The following is a 24,250-nucleotide window of genomic DNA, read 5'->3' as shown; positions in this document are numbered from 1 at the left end:
GGACACTAAACCTGCTGGCGGCGGCGCCCTGGGTCCTGAGGTGGGTGTGCGTGCAGCCCTGCCCCGGCACGTGCCATAAAGCAGGCTGACAGCTGACAGGTTGGCGGCTGGGTCCGTGGTGCGGGTGTCACGTGCAGAGAGTAAGTGAGCCAGGAGTGGGCTGGGTCCGTGGTGCGGGTGTCACGTGCAGAGAGTAAGTGAGCCAGGAGTGAGCATGAGTCAATCGTCAATGTGACGTTACAGTGAAGGGTAGCGCGCATACATATGGAGACATGTCACCAGCTTGGTTCATAGACCCGCACACAGTAACCCAGGACAGAAGTATTCGGCCACTGCGTAAACACCCAATCTGTTTACGGTACCGGTAATGTGTAATCTGTCCTGATCTGTCTATCTAGGCCCATGAATGTCGGCAGGCAGCTCCATACATCTGTCCCTACTGGTAGCATGCGCGGTCTGGATGGACCCATGCACGTCCTGACGTCCGACCAACTCCTGAGACAACAGATCCTGGCACCAATGTCCACGATGCAATGCCGCGGCAGCCACTTGCCGGATGAAAAAGATCCTCCGCGCATCTTCGCTCGATCAAAGGTTGGCATGTCTTTACGCATAACGGTCACTTACTTTCCCCCAAATCATACTACAAGAATCCCCAATGAATGTTGTTCCAAAGCAGTAACGCCCCTATGACCTAGCGCTAATCAAAGCTCATGTGAGCTTATGTGGGCATACTTGCAGGCTTGCCAACATGCTTGCGTGCGTGTGTATGTTCCCAGTCTCCCACAACCTCAACATCCCGCACATACATCCAGCGGCGCCCGCGTGTGCACCCGTACGCTCTGGCGCACGCTCCACCCTAGGCTGCGTTATCTACATACCTAGCTCTTCCCATCATGTGCTCACCCACGATGGCGGTGCCAATAATACTAGTAATGCGGCCCGCCGTCAGCGGCTCACACATGCAGCATGCCCCCCATACCGACCCTAAAGGCATGCAGTTCCACACACACACAAACATCGACCTCAGCGGCACACACCACCAACACGGCGCGCGGACGCGTACGTTAACGAATTCCACTGCGCTACACAGTGGCCACAGGGTGGGCCGCACGGGGCGGCGGACCCCTGCCCTCCCTCCTGACTGCCCCCCCCCTGCCCCGCCCCGCCCCTCACACCAGGTCCACCTGCTCGCAGCCGCCGGCGGTGCAGGCCAGCTCCGCGTCCATCTTGTCCTCCGCGCCCGGGCCCCGCTCCAGCTCGCGCAGCCCCGCCCAGTTGAGCGCGGGCGGCATGCGCGCCTGCAGGGCGGCGTAGGTGGCGGCGTCCACCTTCTCGTACGGCATCTGCTTGTAGCTGCCGCAGTCGTACGGCAGGAAGGACACGCCGCTGAGCTCGTCAAAGTGGTCGTACACCCAGGCGCCCACCGCCATCCACTCGTGCTCGCGCACCTGAGGGGAGGGGGCGGGCGGGGTGGAGGGAGGGGCGGGGGAGGGGCGGAGGGCGGGGATCGATGTTTATCGATGCATGATACGGTAGCAAGAGAAAGGGCTTGAGGAGGACCAGCGGGCCCCAAATGAAACAACAGCCAGCGCCGGTGTCACTTGCGGCGGCACCTGCGGGCCCCCGGGCGTGTGCCCCTGCGGCTGCGACTGCTGGTGTGCGCACCCCCGCTGTGCTGCTGCTGCGGCACTCACCGTGACGGTGATGGAGGGCTTGTGCTCGCACCAGTGGCGCTGGTAGGTGAGGCACAGCTCCAGCTGGCTGATGGCGCTCACGTCGTCGCGGGTCACAGCACCTGCAGGCAGGCGGCAGGGGCGGGGCGGGGCGGCGGCACGGCGGGGATGCGGGTAGGAGTCAGCAGAAGCTCAGGTGCACGGGGCATTGATTGGCTGTTCGGGCCTTGGAGCCTGACGCACGGCTTAATTCCCCCTGGGCTCTGGCCCGGTGTCCCACCCCCAGCACCCTCGGCAGCAACCGAGTGGGTCGCTAGCCAGCCAGCGCCCTCACCCTCGGGCGACTTGATTGGGAAGCTGGCTATGGCTGTGGTGTCGGGCCGCATGGCGCAGTCCTCCAGCGGCACGCCGTGGTCGGCCATGAAGCGCGTGAGCGGGTCGTCCTTGGTGCAGCGCACCCGCCGGATGTAGTACTGGGGGGAGCAGGGGAGGGGAGAGGAGGGGAGGTGGTGGGGCCGTTGGGAAATGAGGCAGATATGTGGGCGAATTTAAATGAACATGGGACAGCGGGGTAGAAGGAGCTTTCAATTGCCGGCTTCAAACCGCCCCCTCGCCCCCCCTCACCTCGGCATGGCGCGGGTGGATGCCGCTGGCCGCGTCCACCAGCTGCGACACGGTGCCGCTGGGCTTGACGCACGTGACGGCGGCAGAGGCGGGGATGCCCAGCTGCGCCGCCATGTCCTGGTTGGCGGCCACCGCGGCGCCCCGGAGGCCCTCCAGCAGCTCCGCCAGCTGCTGGGGCGGGCCGCGGCGGCCGGCGGTGAGGGTGTTGTCCATGATGCCAGTCAGCGACACGCCCAGCAGCCGCTCCGCCTCCGTGTTGGTGCGCCAGATCTGGAGTGGGGGGTACGGGGGTGGGGACGGGGAGGAAGGGGTGGAGAGGCGGCGTGATTTACACAGTGGGGTGTGGGTGGGCACCAAGGAAGGGCGTGAGGGCGGATGCGCCTGGGTAGGGGAGGGGCAGGCAAGGCGCTGGTTCGCCAGCTCCCCTTGACCCTCTCCCAGAAGCTTTAGACATTGGGCACACGCACTCACGTCTCGCAGGTAGGGGAAGTCGGTGAGGGTGGACTGGAAGGTGCCCAGCAGGGTGGCCAGCCGCACCTGGCGGGGGTGGGCAGGAGGCGGCGTGTGTGTGTGGGGAGGGGTGTGGGAATAAGGTGCTGGGGTCAGGTGCATGGGCAGGGCCTGTGTGTAAAGGCGCAGTGGCAGGGGCAGCGCCAAGCAAACATAGCGTGACATCGGTGTGTTGCGCAACGAGTTGGCTGGCCTAAACCGTGACGTGCAGGCGCGGCCTCGGCGCCGCATTACGTCACCCCCACCCCTGCCGCTGCCCACGTGCCGCACGCACCTTGCGCGCCAGCGACTGGGCGTCGTCGTCCTGGCGCACCACCACCTCGGTGAGGTTGCAGAACTGGTAGGGGCGCAGGATGATCTCGCTGCAGGGGTTGGTGCCGAAGTCCCAGCCCGGGTCGCGCCGCCCGCCGGAGCGCAGCACCTGCTTGCGGCAGGCGGCGCGGCTGAACAGACCGCGCTCGCCGCTGCCGCTGTCGTACAGAGCCTGCGGGTGTGGGGTGTGTGTGAAGGTGGGGTGGCGCGCATGGTTCAGTGTTGAGCGCCAGGGTGTTGGGCGCATGCGGGGCCTTGAGGGTCGTGAAGTAGGCAGTCGGAGGGTTGGCGTTGCGGTGGTACGCGCGCCCCTCACACCCCACACCACCACCACCACCAACACCACCCTCCGCCACCGCCTCGCCGCACCTTCCACTCCGCCATGAAAACGCCCATGTCGGGCCGCTCCTCCGTGTACACGGCGCTGTTGTTGGCCAGCGCCCGCTGCCCCGCCTCCTCCCACCAGGCGCCGGTCTTGGCGGTGCGCATGTGGGCGTCCGACAGGTCCGACAGCGAGATGAGCGCAGAGCTGCAGGCCGGGGGGGTGGGCGGGGTTGTAGATACCAGCCCATACTAAACGGGGGCATCAGGACAAGGTTGTAAATTAACGCCAGACCAAAACATAAATCAAACCCAGCCAAGCTAGCGGTGCACAGGCAGAGGCGGCAGGGGTGGGGGCATAGTCAGGGAGCAGCTCCAGCCGGTGATACAGCCAGCCGGGGCAGCCCACCACCACCAGGGAACGGCGGACGGCGCCAGCAGCAGCAGGACAGGATGCCGCACGGGCGTCGCGTCCGTCCGTGTGCGCGTCACTCACCGGCGCACCCCGCCCACCACCACAATCTCCGCCACCTTGCACACCAGGTCGTGGCACTCCAGGCAGCTCAGCCGCCGCCCGCGCGCCCGCGTGAACAGCTGCACCGCAAACAGGAACAGCGCCTCCAGCGGCTCGGGCCCCGAGGCGCGGCCGCCAAAGGTGCGCAGCCGGGCGCCCTTGGGACGCAGGCGGGAGGTGTCCCAGCGCGGAATCTGTGTTGCGGGAGAGGGGCGGGCCCGGAGGGGGCGGGCGGGGTGTGTTGAGGCACTGTGCAAGGGTGCGGGGTACATAGGCAGACGTCAGGCGGGATTTGGCGGCGGCGGAGGTAGAGGGCCGTCTCAACCAGAAAGCGGATGCGGCGGTGCCGACCTAGGCCCGTGACGGCCCACGCGGCTCACCTGTCCGGTCCACAGCAGCGCCAGCACCTCCCTCAGCGCGCGCGCCCAGCCCTCGCGGCTGTCCTCCACAACCACCAGCGTGCTGCTGTTCACAAACCTGGAGGGAAGGGGGAGGGCGTGGGCGTGGGGAGGGAGACAGAGGCATGAGGGTCGGGTAAAGCCAAGCCGTTGCTTAATAGTGGTCCTCGGCCCCCCCCCCCCAGCACACACACACACACACGCCCTCAACCACCCCCAGTCGTCCCGCCCACTCACTTCTCCGCCACGGGCGGCAGCTGCTCCACCTGGTGCGCCTCCACACTGAAGCCCACGCCCGTGCCGTTCATCAGCACGAACAGCGCCTCGTCGAAGGCGAAGGGGTGGTCGATGGGCAGGTAGGAGCAGTTGTAGCCGGCCACGTGGCAGCGCGACAGCGCGTCGCCCGCGGTCATCATGGAGCGCATGGAGGGCATCACCTGAGGGTGTGAGGGCGGGGGGGGGGGATGTGGGGGAAGAGGGGGAGAAGGGGTGTGGGGGGAGAAGGGGTGTGGGGGCAGGAGGGGTGTGGGGGGAGGGGATGGGGATGGGGGACCAATCGTTCCCGCGGTTACACCTGTAAGTGTCCCGGTGCCGCTACGGTGCCTCCACCCGCTGGTTTCCTGCTGCTGATGGGCGCAGGCGGTGCAATGTGACGTTGGGCTCGGGCACAGACCCCCTGCCTCCCCGACCCTGCTCCCCCCCCCGCCAAACACAACACGCACCTCCAGGGCAATGACTGCCTCCGCCAGCTCGGCCCGCAGCTGGGGCGGCAGGTCGTAGGCGCAGGTGGTGCGCAGGTGGCACTGCATGAAGTCCAGGTACCTGGGTGTGATTTGGGAGGGTGGGGGGGGGGCAGGCGGGGGAGGAGGCAGGTGGGTGAGTGAAGGGCGCGCGGGCGGGGGGTCCGAGTGCGGGGCGGTGCGCAGCAGGTGGGGCCAGGGGTTCAGGACATTCGACGTCGGTGAGGCCACAGGTCCAACCCAGGTGCCACACACGCTGTGCGGGTGCCCACACCAACTCCACGCACACCTCCCGCCGTCCGCACCTGTTGACGGTCTCGGGCCAGGTCTCGCGGCGCCTCTTGGCCTCCACCCAGCGCGCATAGCGGCTGGTGTGGATGAAGGCCTGGTAGTCGGAGGGCAGGCCGCGAGAGCCGGGCGGCAGCGGGCTGCTGGGCGGCTCGGAGGCGGCGGAGGCCAGCGAGGCGGAGGACAGGTTGCGGGAGGGTGAGGCGGTGGCGGTGGTGGCGGAAGGCGCCTGCTGCTGGTGGTTGGAGTGGTCGCGCCTGGCATAGGGTGCGTGCGTAAAGTAATGTTAGCAGCGATGGAGTAGCGGCAGTGGAGTGGGCATCAGGCTGGAACGGCTACGCCGGCGGCAGCTAATCACAGGAAACGTAAGGTTATCGCAAATGCAGGCGCTTTCCAATGGCAAGACCCAAGCTAGGCAGTGATGAGGCGGCCTGCCCCTCACTCCTGGCACACGCTTTCAGTTTCAGCCATCAGCACCACTCACAGTGCGACCTTGTCCTGGCTGGGCAGCTGGAACAGCTTCACCTTGGGCGGGGCGGCGCCGGTCTTGATGGGGCTGCCCTTGCCGGTGTTGCTGTCGGTGGTGTCCTTGTTGTTGTTATTGTGGTCGGTGCTGCTGTCGTTCTCGTCATGGCTGAAGTGCGCCTTCACTGGCGACAGGATGGACAGCGGCTCGGCCATGCTGGCGCGCAACCCGTCAATTGAAGACTCGGGCGACTGCGAGACTGGGTCTCCGAGAGATGCACACGTGCTTGATCGCGACGTGGAAAGTATTCGGCCTGAATAGGTGGCAAAGTAGTTGCGGCGAGCGAGGGGGGGGGGTTGTTAGCGCGGGAAGGTAGGTAGGCAATTGACAGCACGCCACCGCTGCCCGAGGCCCGGCTGTGTAGGCGCACACAGCCTAAACCTTTGGTTCCATCCCATATATGCGCACGCTGCGCAGGCGGAGGCTCGTGGCTGCTGTAGGGGCTCGCGAGCCAGAATCCCTGTGTGCATTCTACAGCTACCCCTGCGCTTCGCACGACACCCTGCTTACGCACCTGCTATGCTTGTGATAGACCGTAGAGCCTGTAAGCGTAGGGTCAAGGCGCGGTCAAGCGTAATCTATAATATAACAGGGGTCACGATTGAGGACAAGTATGGGCGAGGCTGTTGACCTTTGATATCTGTCGGGGGCAGTTTAAAGGTGGCTATATATAGCCTCGCTACAGACCACCATCACGTCCTGCCGTCCTTCCGTCCCGCGCCATGCGTCGAAACTGCGGAATTCGAAGCGTCATGCTGTGCCCGTGCTGTGCTCGACTCTTTCCCATTTGGAACCCGCAAGGCCCGTCACATTGCTCGGTACACGCAGGCCCGGGATCACTTCCTTGTAACAGGCCCAAACGGGCCCAGCCCGACAAGCTTGGCTCGTCGCGCAAGGGGATGACGGGCGCAACCGCGGAAGTGACACAAATGTTTGGCGGCTTGACTGATGCCAGCTGTATCACCTCTGCCTCAAACGGCTTCATAGTCCACAGTCCACACTCAGATTCACTTAGACCGCGGCGAGCGAAAAGTCACCCGGTTTCGGAACCCGTATCGACCTGCCTGTGAGGTTGCCACCATGCAACGCTCCATTGTTAGGATTTCGCAGTATACAGCAGCGAAGTCGTCAGCCGCCTCCCCTGGCCGAATATATGGGCTTTTATGATTATAGACCTTTCCTGGCTTTTGCGCTCTGGAATACACCTAATTTTCAATCCTTTGCATTTTTATTGATGTAATAGGCAACGAGTCATTTTGTCCGCTTCGCTTGGCGTCTTGGCCTTCAACTAGCACTGAACCGGCACAGCGGCGGAGCGAGGCTTGTGTGCGCAACACTGCTTCAATAAACATCAGATAAATACTACCATAAATATGATGATACGAGATCAGGAACACATTAGGTGATGGCGCTGGAACCGCCACACGCCCGCGCCCGAATGGGGGGGCCTGATGGGCGGGGGCTGTGCAGTCGTAGCCTCGTAGGCAGGGGTCGGCCTCGGCGTGTCATGAGGATGGCGCTGTTGCTGCTCCAAGGACGTGCAAGCGGACGGAGGGGGTTTGGTATGCGTACACATCTATGCATCTGAGACCAATGCAATCTGAGACCAACCGAGCCATGCCCTGCATATGTTCATGAGTCAATGATCATGCTCATGCTCTCCGCGGACCCATAGCAACTGTGGATCACGACTACGACTCTACGAACAAATTAACACGACATATCCAGATATCCTTTCATTGTGGGGACGCCCCAAAAGCTGAAGCAGCCGCAAACTCCACACCACTCCAATGCGTCAGCACCAACATTCATGGCTCCTCCAGTCCTCCCCCCGCCACCACCAGGGGCACCCCTGGCCACCACCACTGCCCGCTCATCATCATCTGCCGCCACTGCCGCCACTGCTGCTGCTGCTGGCGACAGGCAGCGGCTCCAGGTGCGGCAAATCGCCCCAATCGCCCGCGCCACCCGGTTCACCACCTCCACCTCCACCTCCTACGACCCCGGACACCCCGTCTCCGCCTGTGTTGCTGCTCAAACCATTTTGGCCCCTGCAGTCACCTCCCCCGCTTCTCTCCGCGGCATCCCCTTCCTCCTCGCTGCCTCCACTGTCCCCTTCTTCCTCCTCCTCCACCGCCTGCTGCTGCTGCTGCTCGCCTCGCATGGCCCCCAGCAGCCGCAGCAGTTCGGGCGGCGGCGGCAAGCGCGGATCCCGGAACAACCGGAACACGCGGGGCGCCCCCCGGGACGAGGTGGAGCCCGAGGAGGCGGCGGTGGCGCCGCCCAGGCCGCCGGGGGCGGAGGCCTGGGGGCCGCCGTGTGCTGCTGCCAGGCCGGGGCCGGGGCCAGCGGCCGCGGCTGGGCCTGGCCCGGCACCTGACCCCGCCGCCGCCGCTGCCGCCCTGGCGCCGGCGCCCGAGTCCTGCTGCTGCACCGTGTAGGTGCCCCAGCAGCCGTGGGCATCGCTGTAGCCCTGGGGGTCGGGCCACACGACCATCGTTCATTAGTCCGCTAGCTCCGCCGGGCAAGGTCTGTCAGGCCGCGCATGTGCGAGTGCGGGTTGCGTCATTCAGCCCAGGGCCACGGCCTCACGGCCACGCGGCCGCGTCAGCTGGCCGTCCCCGCACGGGGCAGGCTGCTAGGTTGGGGGGGGGGGGGTTGCGCGGGCCGCGCGGGCCCTGCTGGCTCCGTCGAGCTACTGGCGGCTGTGTGCAGCCAGGCGGGCGGCAGGCCTCGCCTGCGCACAAATACACACAAACACGCACACACACGCACGAACACACACACACACTCTCTCACACACACACACACACACACACACACACACACACACACACACACATACGGGATACGGGTTATGCGCGGGTACGGGGGTGACGGGCACACGCCCTTTCCTGCCAGCCGAGTCAGCCCGACCCAGCGTCTCTACAACCGCCGCCCGCCATGCGCCCCATGCAGCCGGGCGCTATTTGCAGCCGCGCGGCCCCAGACTCCTTCCCTTTCACGGGCATAGTTAGTGGGTGGGCTTTGGGATGCGTGTTAGGACATTAGATAGCTTGCTTGCTGCACGCCGCCCTCTTCCACCGCTGCCATTTCACATGTCCGTGACACTTCTGTGCTGCCGCCCAATGCCTTTCCATTCCCATGCTTATAGGTGAGCTCGACTACGACCAGCGGGCGGGAATACGGGAATTAGGCGTGCTGGGTAAACGTTGTTTAGCGCGCCCAGGGTGCGGAGCATGGACGCATACAGGTGCATCGCGGGGTCAGGCCGAATGGTCGCCCGTGGGGTTACAGGCTTATCGCGGGTAAGTATGACTACCTGGGTGACGACAACCACGCGACGCTCGGTAAATTGGTAGGTATCCGTAAGTAACTCCGGCGTCGTCTGGGCGGGCTTTCGTTTCGTTTTTTAACACACACACACACACACACACACACACACACACACACACACACACACACACACACACACACACACACAACTCCGTCGCGTCATTGGGCGGGCTTTCGTTTCGTTTTTTAACACACACACACACACACACACACACACACACACACACACACACACACACACACACACACACACACCTGCCCGCTGCAGCCCACCTTGCAGGGCCCTGGCCGCCTACCCAGTACCCGCCCACCCTGGACCCACCCTGTATGTGAGACCGAAGGGCACATTGATGCAGCGCCGCTGCAGCTGCCACTCGCCACTGGCCGCGTCCACAAAGCCGCTCAGGCGGAACTCCTCGGCACCGCCCACTCCCTCCTCGCCGCCGCCCCCGCCACCGCCTCGGGACAGCGACGTGTCGTACCCACCGCCCTGTGTACCGGCGGCGGCACACAACAACAATAACAACCACACAACCAGTTTGAGGCGGCTGGGTGCTGCAGTCCATACACTCATCGCTCTAGCATCCGACCCAACCTAGACCCAGCAAAGCACCAATCCACACCAAATCCCTCCCCTCCCCTCCCCTCCCCTCCCCTCCCCTCCCCTCCCCCTCCCCCTCCCCCTCCCCCTCCCCCTCACCCCCTCCCTCACCAGCAGCTCCACCACCACCCGCTCGCCCGCCCTCGTGCCGCCGCTCAGCGCCACCAGCGCCGCCGCCGTGCCGCCCAGCGGCCTCCCGTCCGGCCCCACCAGCGGCCAGGCGGTGCGCCCAGCCAGCAGACCCAGGCTGGCGGCGGCGGCGGCGGCGGCGGCCCCAGAGGACATGGGCCCCAGACCCGTCAGCACGCCTCCAGCCAGCAGACCCAGACCAGCGCCCTGGCTGGCGGCGCCTGTGTCACAGGGCGAGGGCCGCCCGCCCGCACAGCTCTGTCGCGTGGCCGCCGACCTGCCGCCCGGGCCGCCCGGGCTGCTGCTGCTGCTGCTAGCGCTGGCTCCGCCGCTGTACGTGGTGCGACGGCCGGAGCCAGTGCTGGATGCGTTGCCTGAGGGGTGCGGGGGCGCCGGGCCTGGGGAGTACTGCAGCGAGGCAGGGGCGCGGCCGCCGCCCCCCAACCCCTCCTCCCCGTCCTCGTGACCCGGCCGGTAAGCCGCCGCTGCCCCTGATTCCGACACCGATGGCAGCGGCGGCGGCTCCTTGCCCCCACCCGCGCCGCCAGTCCCGCTCCCGCCCCGCACGCCCGAGTCGCTGTGCCGGGCGGAGCTCGCGGCCATCATGTGGGCGGCATGGCCGGTGGCGGCGCCACTGCCGCTTGTGCGGCCGGTCGCTCCCGTGCCGCCCATGTGCGCCGCTGCCGCCGCGGCGGTTGTGACCCCGGGCCTGAAGGATACGAGTGTGTGTATGAGGCGGAGCGGGTCGCCGCGCGCCGAGAACTCCTGCAGCTGCCACACGCCGTCCTGTGGGTGGATGGGGGAGGGCGGGCGGCGAGATGGCGGCGGGGGTCAGTGTCACAGGTTGTACCGTGCCGTAAATAGTGCCGGCAGGCCCCCACAGGCCCCGACAGGCCCGCCCGTGACGCACTACTGTACAAGCCATTGCGCCTCTGGAGCCGTTACCCTGAACCCTCCACTCACTAGCACTGCAGCGCATAGCACCGCAGCCCTCCCGCCCGCACCTCTAGGGGTGGCAGCCGCGCAGCCGCCGCAGCGCGCCCGTGCGGTAAGTGGGAATGTGAATGAGCAGTACCGCGCGGCAGGCCAAGAGGTGGCGGCGGCGGCGGCAGCGGCAGCACCGGCGGCACGAGGTGCTCTGGCGCCCACAGGTTGACCAGGCAGCGGGTGAGCTCCGCCACGATGCCGGGCGAGCGCAGGCCGTCACGCAGCTGGGCGGCGATGGCGCGGCCGCTGTTGGAGGACAGCAGCACGTGCGCCTGCAGCAGCAGCAGGGGGTGTGGACGGCAGTGCGGGTCGGCAGCAAGGTGGACAGGGGTGGTGGGGATGGGATTGGAAAGGGCCGGGGTCGTGGGAAGGACAGTGGGGATCGAGGTGATGTAGGGGGCGAGGGAGCTCGTGATGGGCGATGATGGAGGGCCAGGCGATGATAAAGGCAACACGCAGAGGTGGCAATCCATCTGTCAGGAACAGCAGATACGCACCAGCACGCTTGGCTGCTCCGCAGCGCGTCGCGCCGCTGCCGCTGCCACCGCCGCTGCCGCCGCCGCGGCGACTGCCGTCTTGCCAGACCCATGTGTGGTCACAGCGGTTGAGGGAGCCGAAGCCGCTGCAGCTGCAGCCGCCGCCGCTGCAGCTGCAGCATGCGCCTGCCGCGCCTGTGCCAGCAAACCTGTGTCCTGGCTCCCACTGCCACCTCCACCCGCTGTCGCTGCACCCCGCTGCCGCCCCTCCTCGCCCTGCCCCCGCCTGTCTCCTTCCTCGCCCACCGCCCTGTCCAGTGCCAACAGGTCCGCCAGACCAGCCGCCGCCAGCTCCACCACCAGACCAGACTCGTTGGACAGCAGCGCGTGCAGACAGGGCACCTGGGGGCGTGTGGGTGTGTGGAAAGAGACGGTTTCTCGCGGGGTCTCGTGGCGATGGGACTGTGTCTCAGGACCCGGCGGCATGCCTGGGACGTGGGACCCCTCCTCCCCCTTCCCTTCTCACCGTGTCCGGTGCCGCCGCCAGGAGCTCTGCTGCCAGCGCCACTGCCGCCCGCTGCCGCACCCAGTCCGCCCTCGCCCGGCCCGCACTGGCCCAGGGCCTCGACTGCCTCCCCACCGGGGCCCCGGACCCCGCGCCCTCTGGGTGCCGCTCCTGCCCCCACACGGCTCCGCCCCCAGCTCCGCCTGCTGCACCTGCTGCACTGCTGGCAGCAGCAGACGGGTATGGCACTGCTGCTGCTGCTGCTGCTACTGCCGCCGGCTCCGGCGGCGCCGCGTTCACCTGCAGCAGCATGTGGCAGTAGCGCAGCGCCAGCAGCAGCTGCTGCCGGTGCAGCGCCCCGCTGACGCCGGGCGGGCAGCCGGCGGACTGGAGCCAGCGGAACACGGCCAGCACACCGCGCCAGCCCACCTGGGGGGGGGGGGGGAGGAGGGGGGCAGCCGTTCATGAACGACGGGGAGGGGGCTGCAAGGATTGGTACAGAAAAGTGTAGCGAAGTGGACAGCAGGTGTGGTGTTGCGCGCCCGCCGGGGCAGGGCGTGGGGACAAACATTGACGCTGACGCGGTAGAAGAATGGATGTTGTCTGGGCACCAGCAGTGCCCCGTGTGCAGGCGCCCGCTGAAGCTGTAAGCGCCACGACCGCACGTGTGACGCAAGGTGGCGACATGTCAACATCCCTGCCATGCACACACACACAGTCACACACAGCACTCACCAGGCGGTCACGGTACACCAGCCGCCAAGGATTCTGCGCCGGCGGCGCCGCTTCCGCGCAGCTGGTGCCCGCAACGTCTTGCCCGGCTGTAGCTGCTGACGCTTCTGCCCCGGTCACACCGCCCGACCCTGCCCAGCCGCTGTTGGGACTGCAGGTGCTCTTGAAACTGCTGCCACCGCCACCGGCCCGCAGCAGCACCAGCCCCAGCGGCACCGGTTCCAGCGCGTCCCCGCCCGGCAGTAGCGGCAGCCCCACACCCGCCGGCTGCTGCTGCTGCTTGCTATTGCCACCCGGGGCCGGCTGCGCCGGGCCCGCTGCTGCTACTGCTGCTGCTACAGCTCCAGCGCCAGCAGGCGAGGGCGCACCTGGCAGCGGCTGCACCATTGAGGGGCGCGCGGATGCGGGAGAGCTGGCTGGCGGCAGCCGCGGGGAGGGCGGCGGCCCGGTGCTAACTCCGTGGGGGGCGGCCTCCGGTGCCGCGCCGCTGGGGCCAGGCAGCGCACTGGCTGACACTGCCGCTCGCCGCCCATCACTGCCCATGCCCATCCTCAACCCCAACCCCAACCCAAGCTCTGGGTCCGGGTCCGGGTCTGGGCCCGGGTCTGGGTCGACATCAGATCTCTGGCTGGCGTCCGGCGCCCACTGGCCCGCTGCCTGCGGCACAGCCCCCCCGCCGCCACCCCCGACAACGCCCTTGGCGCCTGCATCCGCCTGCCCTGGACCGCCCCATGCCCCCGGGCGCACCACAGTGTCCCCACACTCCTGCAGGGGCTGAGGGGGCGGGGGCGAGCTCCCCCGCGCTCCACAGCCTGAGAACCGCTGACGTGACGCTGACGGTGATGGCGAGGGCGAGGGTGAGGGAGACGGCTGCGGCGCTGTTGCCGCGGTCGCGGTCATGGGGGCTGAGGGGCTGTGCGGCAGCGACAGGGCGGGCAGCAGCGGCCGCCGCCCCGAGCTGACTGGGGGGGAAGCGGGCGGCGGTGGAGACGTGTCGCCTCCAGGGCCCGCCCCGGGAGCCTCGCCCGCTGCACCAGTGCCTCCTGCGCCCGCAGCGGCCGCGGCAGGGGGCAGCGGAGCCAGCACGCCGCGAGCCGCGGGGCCGCTGGTGCCGGCTGGAGCTGCGGCTCCTGACGCTGACGTCACTGACGCCGCTGATGACGCCGCCACTGCGGGTCCCAGTGTGCTCGCCCCCTGCGACCGAGCGGACCTCAGTCTGGGCGGGTGCCCGGGCGCCAGCAGGGCCGGCAGCTGCGACTGCGACTGCGACTGCGGCTGCGATGGGGACTGCGCCCCACCACTGGCGCTGAGCCGCCCCGCGCCCCCAGCCGCTGGCCCACTGATGCCACCCCTCATGGGCCCTGCCGTCGACACGACCGCAGCCGCCGCCTGCTGTGCCCGTGCTGCAGCCCCGCCGCCCCCGTTCCTCGGCCCGGCCACCACTCCACCGCTTTGCCGCCCCGCCACCAACAGCGTGCCTGCCCCCGCCCCTGACCCTGCTCCCCCCAGGCCCCCTGACGTCCCGCCTGACACCGGCAGCGCCACGGCCGCCGCCACGGCCGCCCTCGGCCAGCCCGCCGCCAGGTGCAGCTGCCGCGGGTCCAGCACCAGCACGGCGGCGGGGTCGGACTGGAACACGCCCCAGCGCGCCCCACACATGTCCGCCCACAGCCCAGGCTCCTGAGAGGCCAGCCGGCGCCAGCGGCGACACGTCAGCGCCAGCGCCGCCAGGCCCGCCGCACCCATGCCGCCGCCGCCGCCCCCGCCCCCGCCTGCGGCCAGGCTGCCGCGGGTGAGCACGGAGCCGAGGATGGGGCTGGGGTTGGCGGACTGGCCGCGCGCCACCGCCGCCGCCACCAGCCGCAGCAGGTCGTCTGGCAGGTCCTGCGGGAAGCGGTGTTGTGGGGGCTTGGTGAGAGGCGATTCGGCGAAGCTGCTTGGCGGTGCCGGGCCAAGCCCACGACAACCCCGAACGCCGAAAGTTCATCTGCTTCCACGATCTGCTCCCCTTTGGAGGCTTCGACCCCGGATCCCTACCATCAGCCTCAGCACCGGCTTCGCCGCCTCCTCCGCCTCCCGAGCAGCCCGCGCCTTCTTCTCCTCGGCAATCTGGTCCATGTTGGCGATGCTCTGGTTGACCTGCAAGGGGTGCCGAGGGTGGGCCAGGGGGTGGGTGCGGAACGTCGGCTGGCTTGCTTTCAACCAAGTCGTATGCTGGCTGCAAGCTGTGCGAGCCCATGTTTAGCATCGCGTGTGGTCACGGAGCGCCTCGCGTGTGCTCAAACTGTGTGGCATGCAGGCCACGATGCCACACCCATCGGGCCAGAGATGTCTAGGCGCATTTCCAGTATGCAAACATCTGACATTATGTACCTCTTGCATATGGGTTTTGATTTTGGCCGCACGGGCCAGAATTTGCTCCACGAGCGATTTTCTTCGCAACACCTCGTCCATTTCTGTTTGTGTGTTGTAGGTGGTGAGTTATAAGCAGTGAGTCGTATGTATCATACTCAACATGTATCATACTCAATGTGTCAACACTTTCATGCACACGCCCCATGCACGCGCTGTTGGGGGTTGGTGCGCTGCTCTTGCAGTCTTGCCCAGTTGCCATCTGTCGGTCACATGAGACTGCTATACCAATTTACTGATTGGCCCCCTCTGCAACGACCTGGTGACGCTCTTGAAGCCGCATGTTGGGCGACATGCTGTGATGGAGGAGTCTGCCCGTGTCATCCCTCTAACCAGCGCACCAGAAGAACTCATTGGGCTTGGCCACCAGCACACCACGGATTGCTCCCTCCCGGAGGACATGCCCCACAGCCCGCTCGAATGGGTGGGGCAATGGTGGACGGCGCACCAGCTGGCTGCGGCGCAGGGGCGGGTTATTTGGACGCAGTAGCTGTAGTGACGAGAAGAGGAGGTGATTGCCGATGCCGCGGGGAACGGCATGCAGACGCAAGGGGCTGCCAGCAGGGATAGTGGCGGGTCGCTTCCTTACGCCATGACGGATAGGGTGCTGGTGGGGGCGCCTGCCGGTGTGTGGCCACGGTACCCTTACCTGGCTGCTGTGTTGAGGCGAGGTACGGCCGGGGCTGCATGACCTGATGGCCGCACAGGCGGCGGCGGCGGCGGCGGCGGCGGCGGCGGCGGCGGCGGCGGCGGCGGGAGGGGCGGCGGCGCCCTCCGGCGGTGGCAGCAGCGGAAGAGATTGCCGTGACAGTGACAAAATCAGGAGCACTTGTTTGCTGGGTGGCGGTGGCACTGCGCCGGTGTTTGACCACAAGCTGTGCTGCCACCCGCACTGCTGTTCACTGGACGGTCCCAGCGCGGTGATAGCGGCAAGACGTGTGTGCGGTGCCGTGCGGTCACGTACTGCTGCGGCACCTACCAGCTGGCGGACCACTGGCGCAGGCGTCAGTGCGTGCCTCCTTGCGTCAGTGCGTCACTCAGGCACCTGCTGTGGAGCAGCCGCGGCGTGAGGTTGATAAGCACGGCGTTTAATGTTGAGGCGTTGTCGAGGCTAGCGAGCAGCCAAGGGAGAGCCGCCCAGCGTAAGCGCAGTGCGCACATCATATACTTGCCGACATGTGTTCTCTCAATCTCCTGAGCGTCTCGTGCCTCTTGCGAAGAGGGCTTCGACCTTGGCTTACCGCGGAATTCCTGCAGGCTGCCCGCATCATCATTGTGTCATGTCTCCCCGCACCGCGCTCTGCCACTCCCTTCACCTGTTTGCCTACCCCACATGACCCTACGGCCCCGGCCAGCCAACCGTGCTAGTCCCACAACACCTCCGCCCACGGCCTGCGCCGCATCACAGCTGCAGCGGCCGGTCCGCCCTCAGCGACACCAGCAAACATGGCCGGGGGAGCCGCGCCCGCCTGCGCCTGGGGCTGCGCCGCTGGCGACTGCCTCAGCACTGCCAGCCGCCGGCGCACCCACTCCGCGCCCATGGGTCCCGCGCTGCCGCCGGCGCACACCGCCCCGGCCGGCCGCACCAGGTACACCCTGCGCAGCCGCGGCGCAGTCAGGCACAGCGCCAGCAGCGCCCGGCCGTCGGGCGGCCCCGCCAGGTGCTGGCCGGCGACACTGGCGCCGCCACTCGCGGCGCCAGCGCCGCCGCTCCCGATTGAGCCGCCGCCACGGCCTGCTGCCGCAGGTGCAGGTGCAGGTGCAGGTGCTGGTGCTGGTGCAGGTGCTGGTGCACCACCTTCGGCTGCTGCCGGCGCCGCGGGGGTACCATGCGGCATGGGCGTGCAGCGCAGCAGTTCCAGGGTGTGCAGCCGGGGCAGGGCGGCCAGGGCCGGCAGCGCGGACACGTCCACCTCCGCCGAAGACAGCGTCAGCCGCTGCGGGTGCGGGGGGTGGAAAGGGGGCATCTACTAGTCAGGGAAGGGAAGGTGAGAGGAACTTCAGGCACAGCGGGTAACACAGCAAGAACGGATAGGAAGATAGCAGGTCGAGTGGTGGCGGGCGTGGGCCGTCAGGCGAGCTCAGCAGGCGCTAATGGCATGTACCCGTACCCTCCCAGCAGCCTTAAGTTCCCAGACCACACCACCAGCTGCAGTGTCATGCACGGGCCGCCCCCACTGCCGCGCCCCACGCACCCTGACAGAGGCCAGCCGCGCCAGCGCCCCCAGCTCCGCCGCCCCCAGGCTGACGCCGTACAGGTCCACAGCCCGCAGCCGCAGCGGCAGCAGCAGCCGCAGCCAGCGCGCGTGGCCGGATGGAGGCGCGCTGGCGGCAGCTGCGGGCAGCGGCAGCGCCAGAGGCCCGCGCGTGGGTGAACCAGTCGCTAGCTCCTGGCCCGCTGCCACCTCCCCCTCCTCCTCCTCACCCGCCACCTCCGCCGCCTCGTCCTCCGCATCAGCGCCTGCCAGGGGCGGCATGAGGCTGCCCGCCTCGTTGTGTATGCACAGGGCCTGCAGGTGCCACCCGCCGCCGCCGCCGCCGCCTGCGCCGCCTGCGCCGTCGTCACAGAGGCTGCAACCAGCACAGCCGTCGGCGCAGCTGCTGTCCAGCGCGCGGCCCCATGCATGGTCGCCGCCGCCGCATCCGGCGCTGCTGTTGCTGCTTGCACGGCTGCCCGCCGTAGCACCGTACGTCAGGGGGCTGTCGTTGTGTTGGTGCTGGTGCTGCTGGCGGCGGCGGCGTGGCGGCGGCGCCAGCATGCGCAGCACGGCCGCAAGCTCGGCGGCGGCCGCGGGCGTGAGGCGGGAGCGCAGCACGCCGTCGTCCGCACTGTGGAACGCCTGTGGCCGGGGGGCGGGGGACATGTGTTCAAATGGTCATGCGGGCGGCACAAGGGCAACAGGCCAACGGCGGCCAGCGAGCTCGGGGCACGAGAGGCTCACGTCCTCGTGGCAACCCGCCTGGCGTCTACCCGACAAGGGCCTAGGCATGCGGTCGCTGTGCTCGCGTAGTGACTCAGCCCCTGCCCCCTGGGGCCCCTCTCTGCCTCTTCCTCTGCGCCTCCCCGCATGCTCCTCTCCCTTCACCGCTCTCGGGCCCAGCCTCCGCCCCTCCAGGTGCTGCCTCACCTGCAGCGGGTCAAAGTCCACATCCCCCATCTCCAAGTCCACACCCGGCACACACACGTGCACATGCATACTACTGGGTGCACGAGCCGCACGTGCTGCAGCAGGATCACAGCCGGGTGCCTGCCCGCGCCTGCCGGCTGGTGACGCCCCCGCCACTACGGCCGCCGCCGCCGCTGCCGCGTCCCTGGCGCCGCACCCCTGCTGTGCGGCGGCCAGGGTGCGGCGCAGTCCCCGCAGCAGCGCCAGGCTGGGCCGGCCCCGCACCACACACAGGCGCGCCAGGCGCGGCGGCACGGGCGGCGGACCGACCTCAGCGTCCAGGCCGGCTGCTTGTGGTGACGCGGCGGGCCGCGCCGCCCCGCCCCGGTACTGTCCTGCTGCCTGCTGCTGCTGGTGGTGGGCGTGTCGCACACCGCCAGCACCTCCTGCCGCAGCCTCCGCCGCGGCTGCGCCTGTGCCCGGTGCCTGCTGCCGCAGCTGCGGCTGCGAAGGTGCAGCAGCAGCTGCCTGCGTCACGGCCCAGGCTCCGGACAGGTATCCCGCGGTGAGGAGCCTCAGGTCCGGCGACCCCGCCGCCAGCGCCCGCAAGTCAGCCGGTCCCAAGTGCGCGTCCGGCAGCTCCAGCACCCGAAGCAGCCGCAGGCTGCCCACCGCGACGGGAGCTGAGGTCGCGGGATCACCCGCAGCCCCGACACCCCTGACAGCACCCCGCAGCAGCGGCTGCAGCGGTGCCAGGCCCGCCGCGCCCTCCAGCACCAGCCGCGTGAGCTGCGTCAGTGAGAACAGCGCACAGGCCAGCTGCTGCGGGCTGGGGCCCGCAGGGCGGCCGCCCGCGGGCCTGAGCGAGTGGAGCAGGCCGGCGCCGTCCGCCGCCGTGAATCCACCGCCGCCGCCGCCTCCGCCTCCGGGCTGGGCCGCCCCAAGCGAGGCCAGCGCCGCGCCGCCACGCAGCTCCAGAGACACCAGTTGCCGCAGACCGCCCAGGCACCGCACCGCGGCGGCGGCCGTTGCTGCGCCGGCCGAGTGCGAGTAGCTGCACACTGCGCCGCCCGAGGGGTCCGCCGCCGCCGCCGTTGCAATCTCTTCGTCTACGCTCCTGCTCCGCCGCTGCCGCTGCTCTGCAGGGCCCGCCTGTCCACCAGCTGGCCTGCTGTGGCCTCTGCTCCCGCCGCTGCGTCCGCCGCCCCCATACCCGTCTTCGTCATCGTCCTCACAGCTTCCACTCGCCGCGGAGCTGACGTCCCAGCTGCCGCTGCCGCTGCCGCTGCCGCTGCTGTCCCCTGCAGCGCCGCGGCCGCCTCCGCCGCCGCCATGGCTGGTCCAGCCCAGGTTGGCCGGCTGCGCCAGCAGGCAGCTGAAGTTGAGCCGCAGGTGCCGGAGCCCGCCTCCAACGTAGCTGCTACTGCTGCCGCTGCCGATCCCGACCTCGCCGGCAGTTACTCCATAGCCACCGGGCCCCAACCTGGCAGGGGCAGTGAAGGGCGGCCCGCCAGCCGCCGCCTGCAGCGCTGACGTCAGCGCTGCAGGCCAGCCCACACACCCAGACAGCGTGAGCTCATGCAGCCGGCCCAGCTGCTGCTGCTGCTGCTGCTGCTGCTGCTGCGGCCCGCCGCCACCGAGGCCACCGCCGCCGCCCCTTAAGCCCACCACGCCATTTGTTCCGGTGCGTGTGCCGGCGGCAGGGCCTGTGCCAGGCGCCCTGGACAGCGCCGCCACGAGCTCCGCCACCACCGCCCCGGCGGCTATGGGCCTCATGGCGCCGCCAGCCACCACCAGTGACGCCAGCTCATACCCGTACAGGTGCAGCGACAGGGGCGGCGGCGGCGGCAGGGCGGAGGGCGGCGCCGTACCAACAGAGGCAACACAGGCGGCCGCACTGGGGGTGGGCTGAGGCGTGTCGCGGGCTGCAGTGGGGGACATAGGCGGGGAGGGCGCGGCCGCTGCGGCGGCGGAGGGCAGCGGTGCAGAGCGGCGGTCCAGGCCAGATGCGGTCTGTTGCTGCTGAGATCTCGACATGCGCGACAAGCGCTGCAGCAGGCCAATGCTGCGGCTGCCGATGCTGCGTTGCTGGCGCGGAGGTGCTGGCGACCCCGGCGCTGAGCTCCCTGTGGGGGCAGCGCCGTCACCAGCGCCCTGCTGGACTGGCTGGGAGCTGTCTGCAGGCAGGTCCAGACTGCTGCGCGCGCTGCCGGTTCTAAGCGGCGACGGCGACGGAGCGCCACTAGCGCCGCCACCCTCCCCTCCGCTGCCGAGCTCTTGGGCGTCACGGGAGCGGCGGGACAGCCTGCCCAGAGAGAACAGCGACCAGCGTGACAGCGAGTCACCCGCAGCAGTAGCAGCGGCAGGGGATTCGCGGCCACCGCCTGCGGGCTCCGCCGCCAGCGCCCTCAGCAGGTCCCGGCCCACCTCGGGGCACAGTGGCAGACCCGCCAGGTGCAGCTGCCGCAACTCACTGCAGGCGGCGGCGGCGGGCGGCGGATCCTGCCCGTCGGAGTAAGCTTGTGAAGCGCTGCGTGAGGGCCTGCCTAGTGCACCTTGCCGCTTGGGGCCGGGCGATGGACCCCCTGTGAGCGCGCGTGCTATCCGGCGCCTGTGACAGATGCGGGCGCAAGAGGTGGGTCGGGTGGAGCTAACAGGAACTGCAGGCGCCCAGGCATACCGAGCAACCTCTCACCCCTGATCGCGGCGCCACTTGTCAGCTGTTGCGTTTTCGTATGCCGCAGACTGGCCTGTTGGTGGCGACGCCACCAGCGCCAGCACCAAGCGGCGGGGTCGGGCGCCCCGCGACACATACCCTGCGACGCTTTCAGCAACATTGTCGCCATGCGCCGGCCGGTAACGCGCTGTGCTGAACGAAGTCCGGAGTGAATCATGGAGCGCCCGCGCCTCTCGGCAAGTGCGCCGCAAAGCCAGGCGAGATGCATGGTCGAGATGTTCCCAAAGAACCGCCCCCACCTCCAGCAGACGCGAACGAGATCCTTGATCTGTTACTGTCACTACAATACGCGTACTTGAGGCGCTGTTTGGTGTTGTGTGGTTGTTTAGGGTGTCGGCAGTTCTCAAGCAGGCACCCACGAGCGTTCCAAATGAATAAGAGTTCATTGAACCTCGCGCAAAGCGACATTGATATACAAACATGCAGCTCGCGGCCATCTAACAAACAACCCGCGGCCGTGCCGGCATCACCGCAGTGCCTCTGGTGACACGCTCGTAGACCCGCCACCTTCGTCTCGCGTCAACAGGCGAATCCATGCTATCTCGCTCATCACCCTTCTCGATGACATCTTCACTCTCCCACTGCGTCGGTGCGCTTGGCCCATCAACATTCCACTCTATGGTCGCCTGGTGCTCAGCCAAACGACCCCCCCCCCCCGCTTTGTAACTCGAACCACGCTGCCAATTTTCAACATCACGCAACTGTACTACCGACACAGATACATTCCAGTGCCACGCACTTCCTGCTGCACAATTCGCGTGTCATATCATATGAATGAATGACATCTGAGGAAGTCTACACAGGCCACACGGCACCGGTCGCGCTTGCCCAAACCTGCACACACACGCACTGCCGATGCCCAATGCATCCTAACACTCGCTCTGTATGAATCCACCATCACTCACCCACTCAATTGCCTGCCTAATCTCTCACAGGTTGCCCTTCACTCCCAGGAAGTCTTTCAGCGAGTCGTAGACCGCAAAGCCGATGGCGGTGGAGGGAACCACCTTGACGTAGTTCAGGCTGAGGCCGCGGAACAAGCCCCGCACCCCCTCGCCCCGGGCTATGGCCACCGCCGTGCCCCATGTCGTGGCACCCACCGGCGCCGCCACTACAACCGCAGGTCTGACCGCCGGGGCACCCGCCGCTACAGGCCTTGCTAGAGCCGCTTGCTGCTGCCCTGGCTGTAGCACCTGCTGCTGCTGCTGCTGCCCGCCACCTGCATGCGGCGCCGCACCACGTCCAGCGGGTAGGTCACGGTCTGCGCCAACAGCCCCGACACGCCGCCGAACGCCAACATCACCGGCAGCGGCAGCCGCTCGCCGGCGCCCCCGCTGGCGCTGCTGCCCTTGCTGGCCCCGCCCGCTGCTCCACTGCTGCTGGCACTGATGCTGTCCTTGTACCAGTTCTTGAGAGAAGCGTATACGTAGAACTTGAGGCCTGGATATGGGGTGACATGGGGGAGAGCAGGGCTTTGGAGGCGAAGGGCAGGCACGCCCTCTGGAACCGCGCGAACCGTGTCAAGTTTCCAAACCAGGGAAGCAGCACGCACTCCGGTCCAGCCCGGCCGCCCCCCAAGCCGACCACCCTCCGGCCTCCCACCCGATGAGCACGCACCTGCGTACGGCAGAATGCCGTACAGTGTGGGCGCCAAGCCCCGGTACAGCCCCGCCACCCCCTCATGCGTGTACGTGTGCACCAGCATCGCCGCGATGCGGTGTCCGCCGCCCCCGCCTGCTACTGATCCGCCGCCTGCTGCTGCTGCCGCTGAGCCCGGCCCTGTCGACCCCGGCGCCCCAATCTCTGTGGCCCAGGCCAGTCGTGTGCGGATGATGTCGAGCGGGTAGGTCAGCAGCACCGCCGTGGCGCCCGCCGCGCTGCCCGCTAGAAGGTCCCAGCCCGGACCCAGCCGCGTGGCCCTGGCCGACGCGGCGGCTGGCGCTACTGGCGAGGCGGCAGGAGCGGGTGTGGCTTCAGGTGCTGGTGTGGGTCCGGGCGGTGCAGGGGAGGCAGGTGGCCGCCCGGTATGGTGCGTGGAGGTGGAGGCGTCAATGCTGCTGGTGAGCGCGGGCGACCCCACCTGCTCCACGTCGTCCCCCGAGGGCCTGAGCTCCGACGAGCCCTCCTCGCCGCCCCGCCGTGCACCTGCCGCTGCCGGCCGCACCAGCCCGCGCCCCCGTGACCCAGGCGTTGCAGCCGGCGCCGCGGCTGCCCCCGTGCCCCCCAGCTCTGCCGGGCTCCCGCCTGTGTGCTGCTGGGCTGCGGGCTGCTGGGCTGTGGCAGTGGGCGCGAGGCACTCCTGCAGCTGGCGGCGGTAGAACTCGTAGGCGGAGAAGTGGATGGCGGCGTAGGGCACAATGCGCAGGCAGGAGGCGCCGTTGCCGCGGAATAGACCCGCCAGCCCCTCAGCCGCCACCAGCGCCCGCAGCGTGCCCAGTGCGTCCGACTGCGCCTTGCCAGTCTGTGCGGGTGCAAGTGCAGGTGCGGGTGCGGGCGTCATGGCAATGGCTACGCAAGTTCCAAATGAGGGCGTGTCCGACAACCGCGGCGTGCAGACCTAACTCATACACATGTGGCGCCGATTGCGCCGCCCCGCCCCGTCCCCCCCACCCGACAGCCGCCGCCGCACCATGAGCAGGATCTTGGTTCGCTCCAGGGGGGCCACTGCAGGGGCGGCGCAGGGGCGGGGGTATGGGTGGGGGTGTCAGGAAGAGGGAGGCGCAGAATGGAGCCTCTGGTGGCGGTGGTACGTGTGTGGTGGTGGTGGGGGGGGGGGAAGGGGCGTTCGGGGCAGGCACACGAGCCAGCGGTGCACCACCTGGCACTTGGGGCAAAACTCCCATTTGCACCCTTCCCAGCGGATCCTGGAGTCCTGAAATCTACCGCACGTCTTGGCGATGGCCCCGGCGGCGCCACCCGCTAGCAGCTCCTGTGTGTGCGAGGGAAGGAATGGGGTGGGTTCCGGCAGGGCAGGGCGCCTCGGTCCCGCGCCAGTCACGTTATGCACATGCAGTTCCACTGCTCACTCGTGCAAAAAGGGGCACGTTCGAGCGAACCCAATGCTTGACTGTCGCCACCGAGCTTGGCGACTCCCGTCTACATTCTTCATCCAGTTTCATATCAATTAATCTAAAGTTATGATGAAAGTAGGGCCACGGAAGCTTGGGGCCGCAAATTGGACCAGTGTCAGAGCCGATCCGCAAGCACGTAATGTAATTCACCTCATTTGCGTGCTGCAGTTCAAATCACTGTATCAGTACATTCAAGAGTGCACAATTGGGGAGCTCCCATGGCCAGAGGAATTACCAAAATACGATCC

At 68.0% G+C, this 24,250-nt stretch overlaps 4 protein-coding genes across 5 annotated transcripts; all 4 read right to left on the bottom strand.

Moving 5' to 3' along the window:
- Window positions 1-225: 225 nt before the first annotated feature.
- On the bottom strand, window positions 226-7,270 carry CHLRE_12g549427v5 (uncharacterized protein). Of its 2 annotated transcripts, XM_043068957.1 has the most exons (15): window positions 6,974-7,270; window positions 6,424-6,451; window positions 5,868-6,162; window positions 5,401-5,640; window positions 5,078-5,177; window positions 4,593-4,792; window positions 4,338-4,434; window positions 3,940-4,151; window positions 3,492-3,651; window positions 3,085-3,294; window positions 2,772-2,837; window positions 2,301-2,570; window positions 2,011-2,149; window positions 1,698-1,798; window positions 226-1,451 (listed from the first exon to the last, which is right to left on the bottom strand). In XM_043068957.1, the coding sequence occupies exons 1-15, from the start codon at window positions 7,001-7,003 to the stop codon at window positions 1,173-1,175; spliced, it is 2,427 nt and encodes an 808-aa protein (XP_042919259.1). In that variant the 5' UTR covers window positions 7,004-7,270; the 3' UTR covers window positions 226-1,172. The 2 variants fall into 2 exon arrangements, with proteins under 2 accessions (XP_042919259.1, XP_042919260.1); XM_043068958.1 differs by having other exon boundaries at window positions 6,424-7,210.
- Window positions 7,271-7,468: 198 nt separating this feature from the next.
- CHLRE_12g549002v5 (uncharacterized protein) lies at window positions 7,469-15,170 on the bottom strand. Its single transcript, XM_043068945.1, has 9 exons — window positions 15,049-15,170; window positions 14,713-14,814; window positions 12,679-14,559; window positions 11,965-12,372; window positions 11,460-11,840; window positions 10,980-11,234; window positions 9,958-10,761; window positions 9,568-9,735; window positions 7,469-8,382 (listed from the first exon to the last, which is right to left on the bottom strand). The coding sequence occupies exons 1-9, from the start codon at window positions 15,127-15,129 to the stop codon at window positions 7,789-7,791; spliced, it is 4,674 nt and encodes a 1,557-aa protein (XP_042919258.1). The 5' UTR covers window positions 15,130-15,170; the 3' UTR covers window positions 7,469-7,788.
- Window positions 15,171-16,188: 1,018 nt separating this feature from the next.
- On the bottom strand, window positions 16,189-21,140 carry CHLRE_12g548577v5 (uncharacterized protein). Its single transcript, XM_043068934.1, has 5 exons — window positions 21,010-21,140; window positions 20,890-20,944; window positions 18,216-20,805; window positions 17,283-17,927; window positions 16,189-17,024 (listed from the first exon to the last, which is right to left on the bottom strand). The coding sequence occupies exons 1-5, from the start codon at window positions 21,029-21,031 to the stop codon at window positions 16,452-16,454; spliced, it is 3,885 nt and encodes a 1,294-aa protein (XP_042919257.1). The 5' UTR covers window positions 21,032-21,140; the 3' UTR covers window positions 16,189-16,451.
- A 58-nt stretch (window positions 21,141-21,198) lies between these two features.
- Window positions 21,199-24,170, bottom strand: CHLRE_12g548152v5 (uncharacterized protein). Its single transcript, XM_043068922.1, has 5 exons — window positions 23,958-24,170; window positions 23,815-23,860; window positions 23,561-23,595; window positions 22,549-23,392; window positions 21,199-22,371 (listed from the first exon to the last, which is right to left on the bottom strand). The coding sequence occupies exons 1-5, from the start codon at window positions 24,048-24,050 to the stop codon at window positions 22,091-22,093; spliced, it is 1,299 nt and encodes a 432-aa protein (XP_042919256.1). The 5' UTR covers window positions 24,051-24,170; the 3' UTR covers window positions 21,199-22,090.
- Window positions 24,171-24,250: the final 80 nt, after the last annotated feature.

The sequence above is a fragment of the Chlamydomonas reinhardtii genome, chromosome 12 (genome assembly GCF_000002595.2).
Source record: "Chlamydomonas reinhardtii strain CC-503 cw92 mt+ chromosome 12, whole genome shotgun sequence".
In the NCBI taxonomy this organism is placed as follows: Eukaryota; Viridiplantae; Chlorophyta; class Chlorophyceae; order Chlamydomonadales; family Chlamydomonadaceae; genus Chlamydomonas; species Chlamydomonas reinhardtii.
The sequence above is the reverse complement of the archived record's forward strand: the minus strand, read 5'-3'. Positions and strand labels throughout refer to the sequence as shown.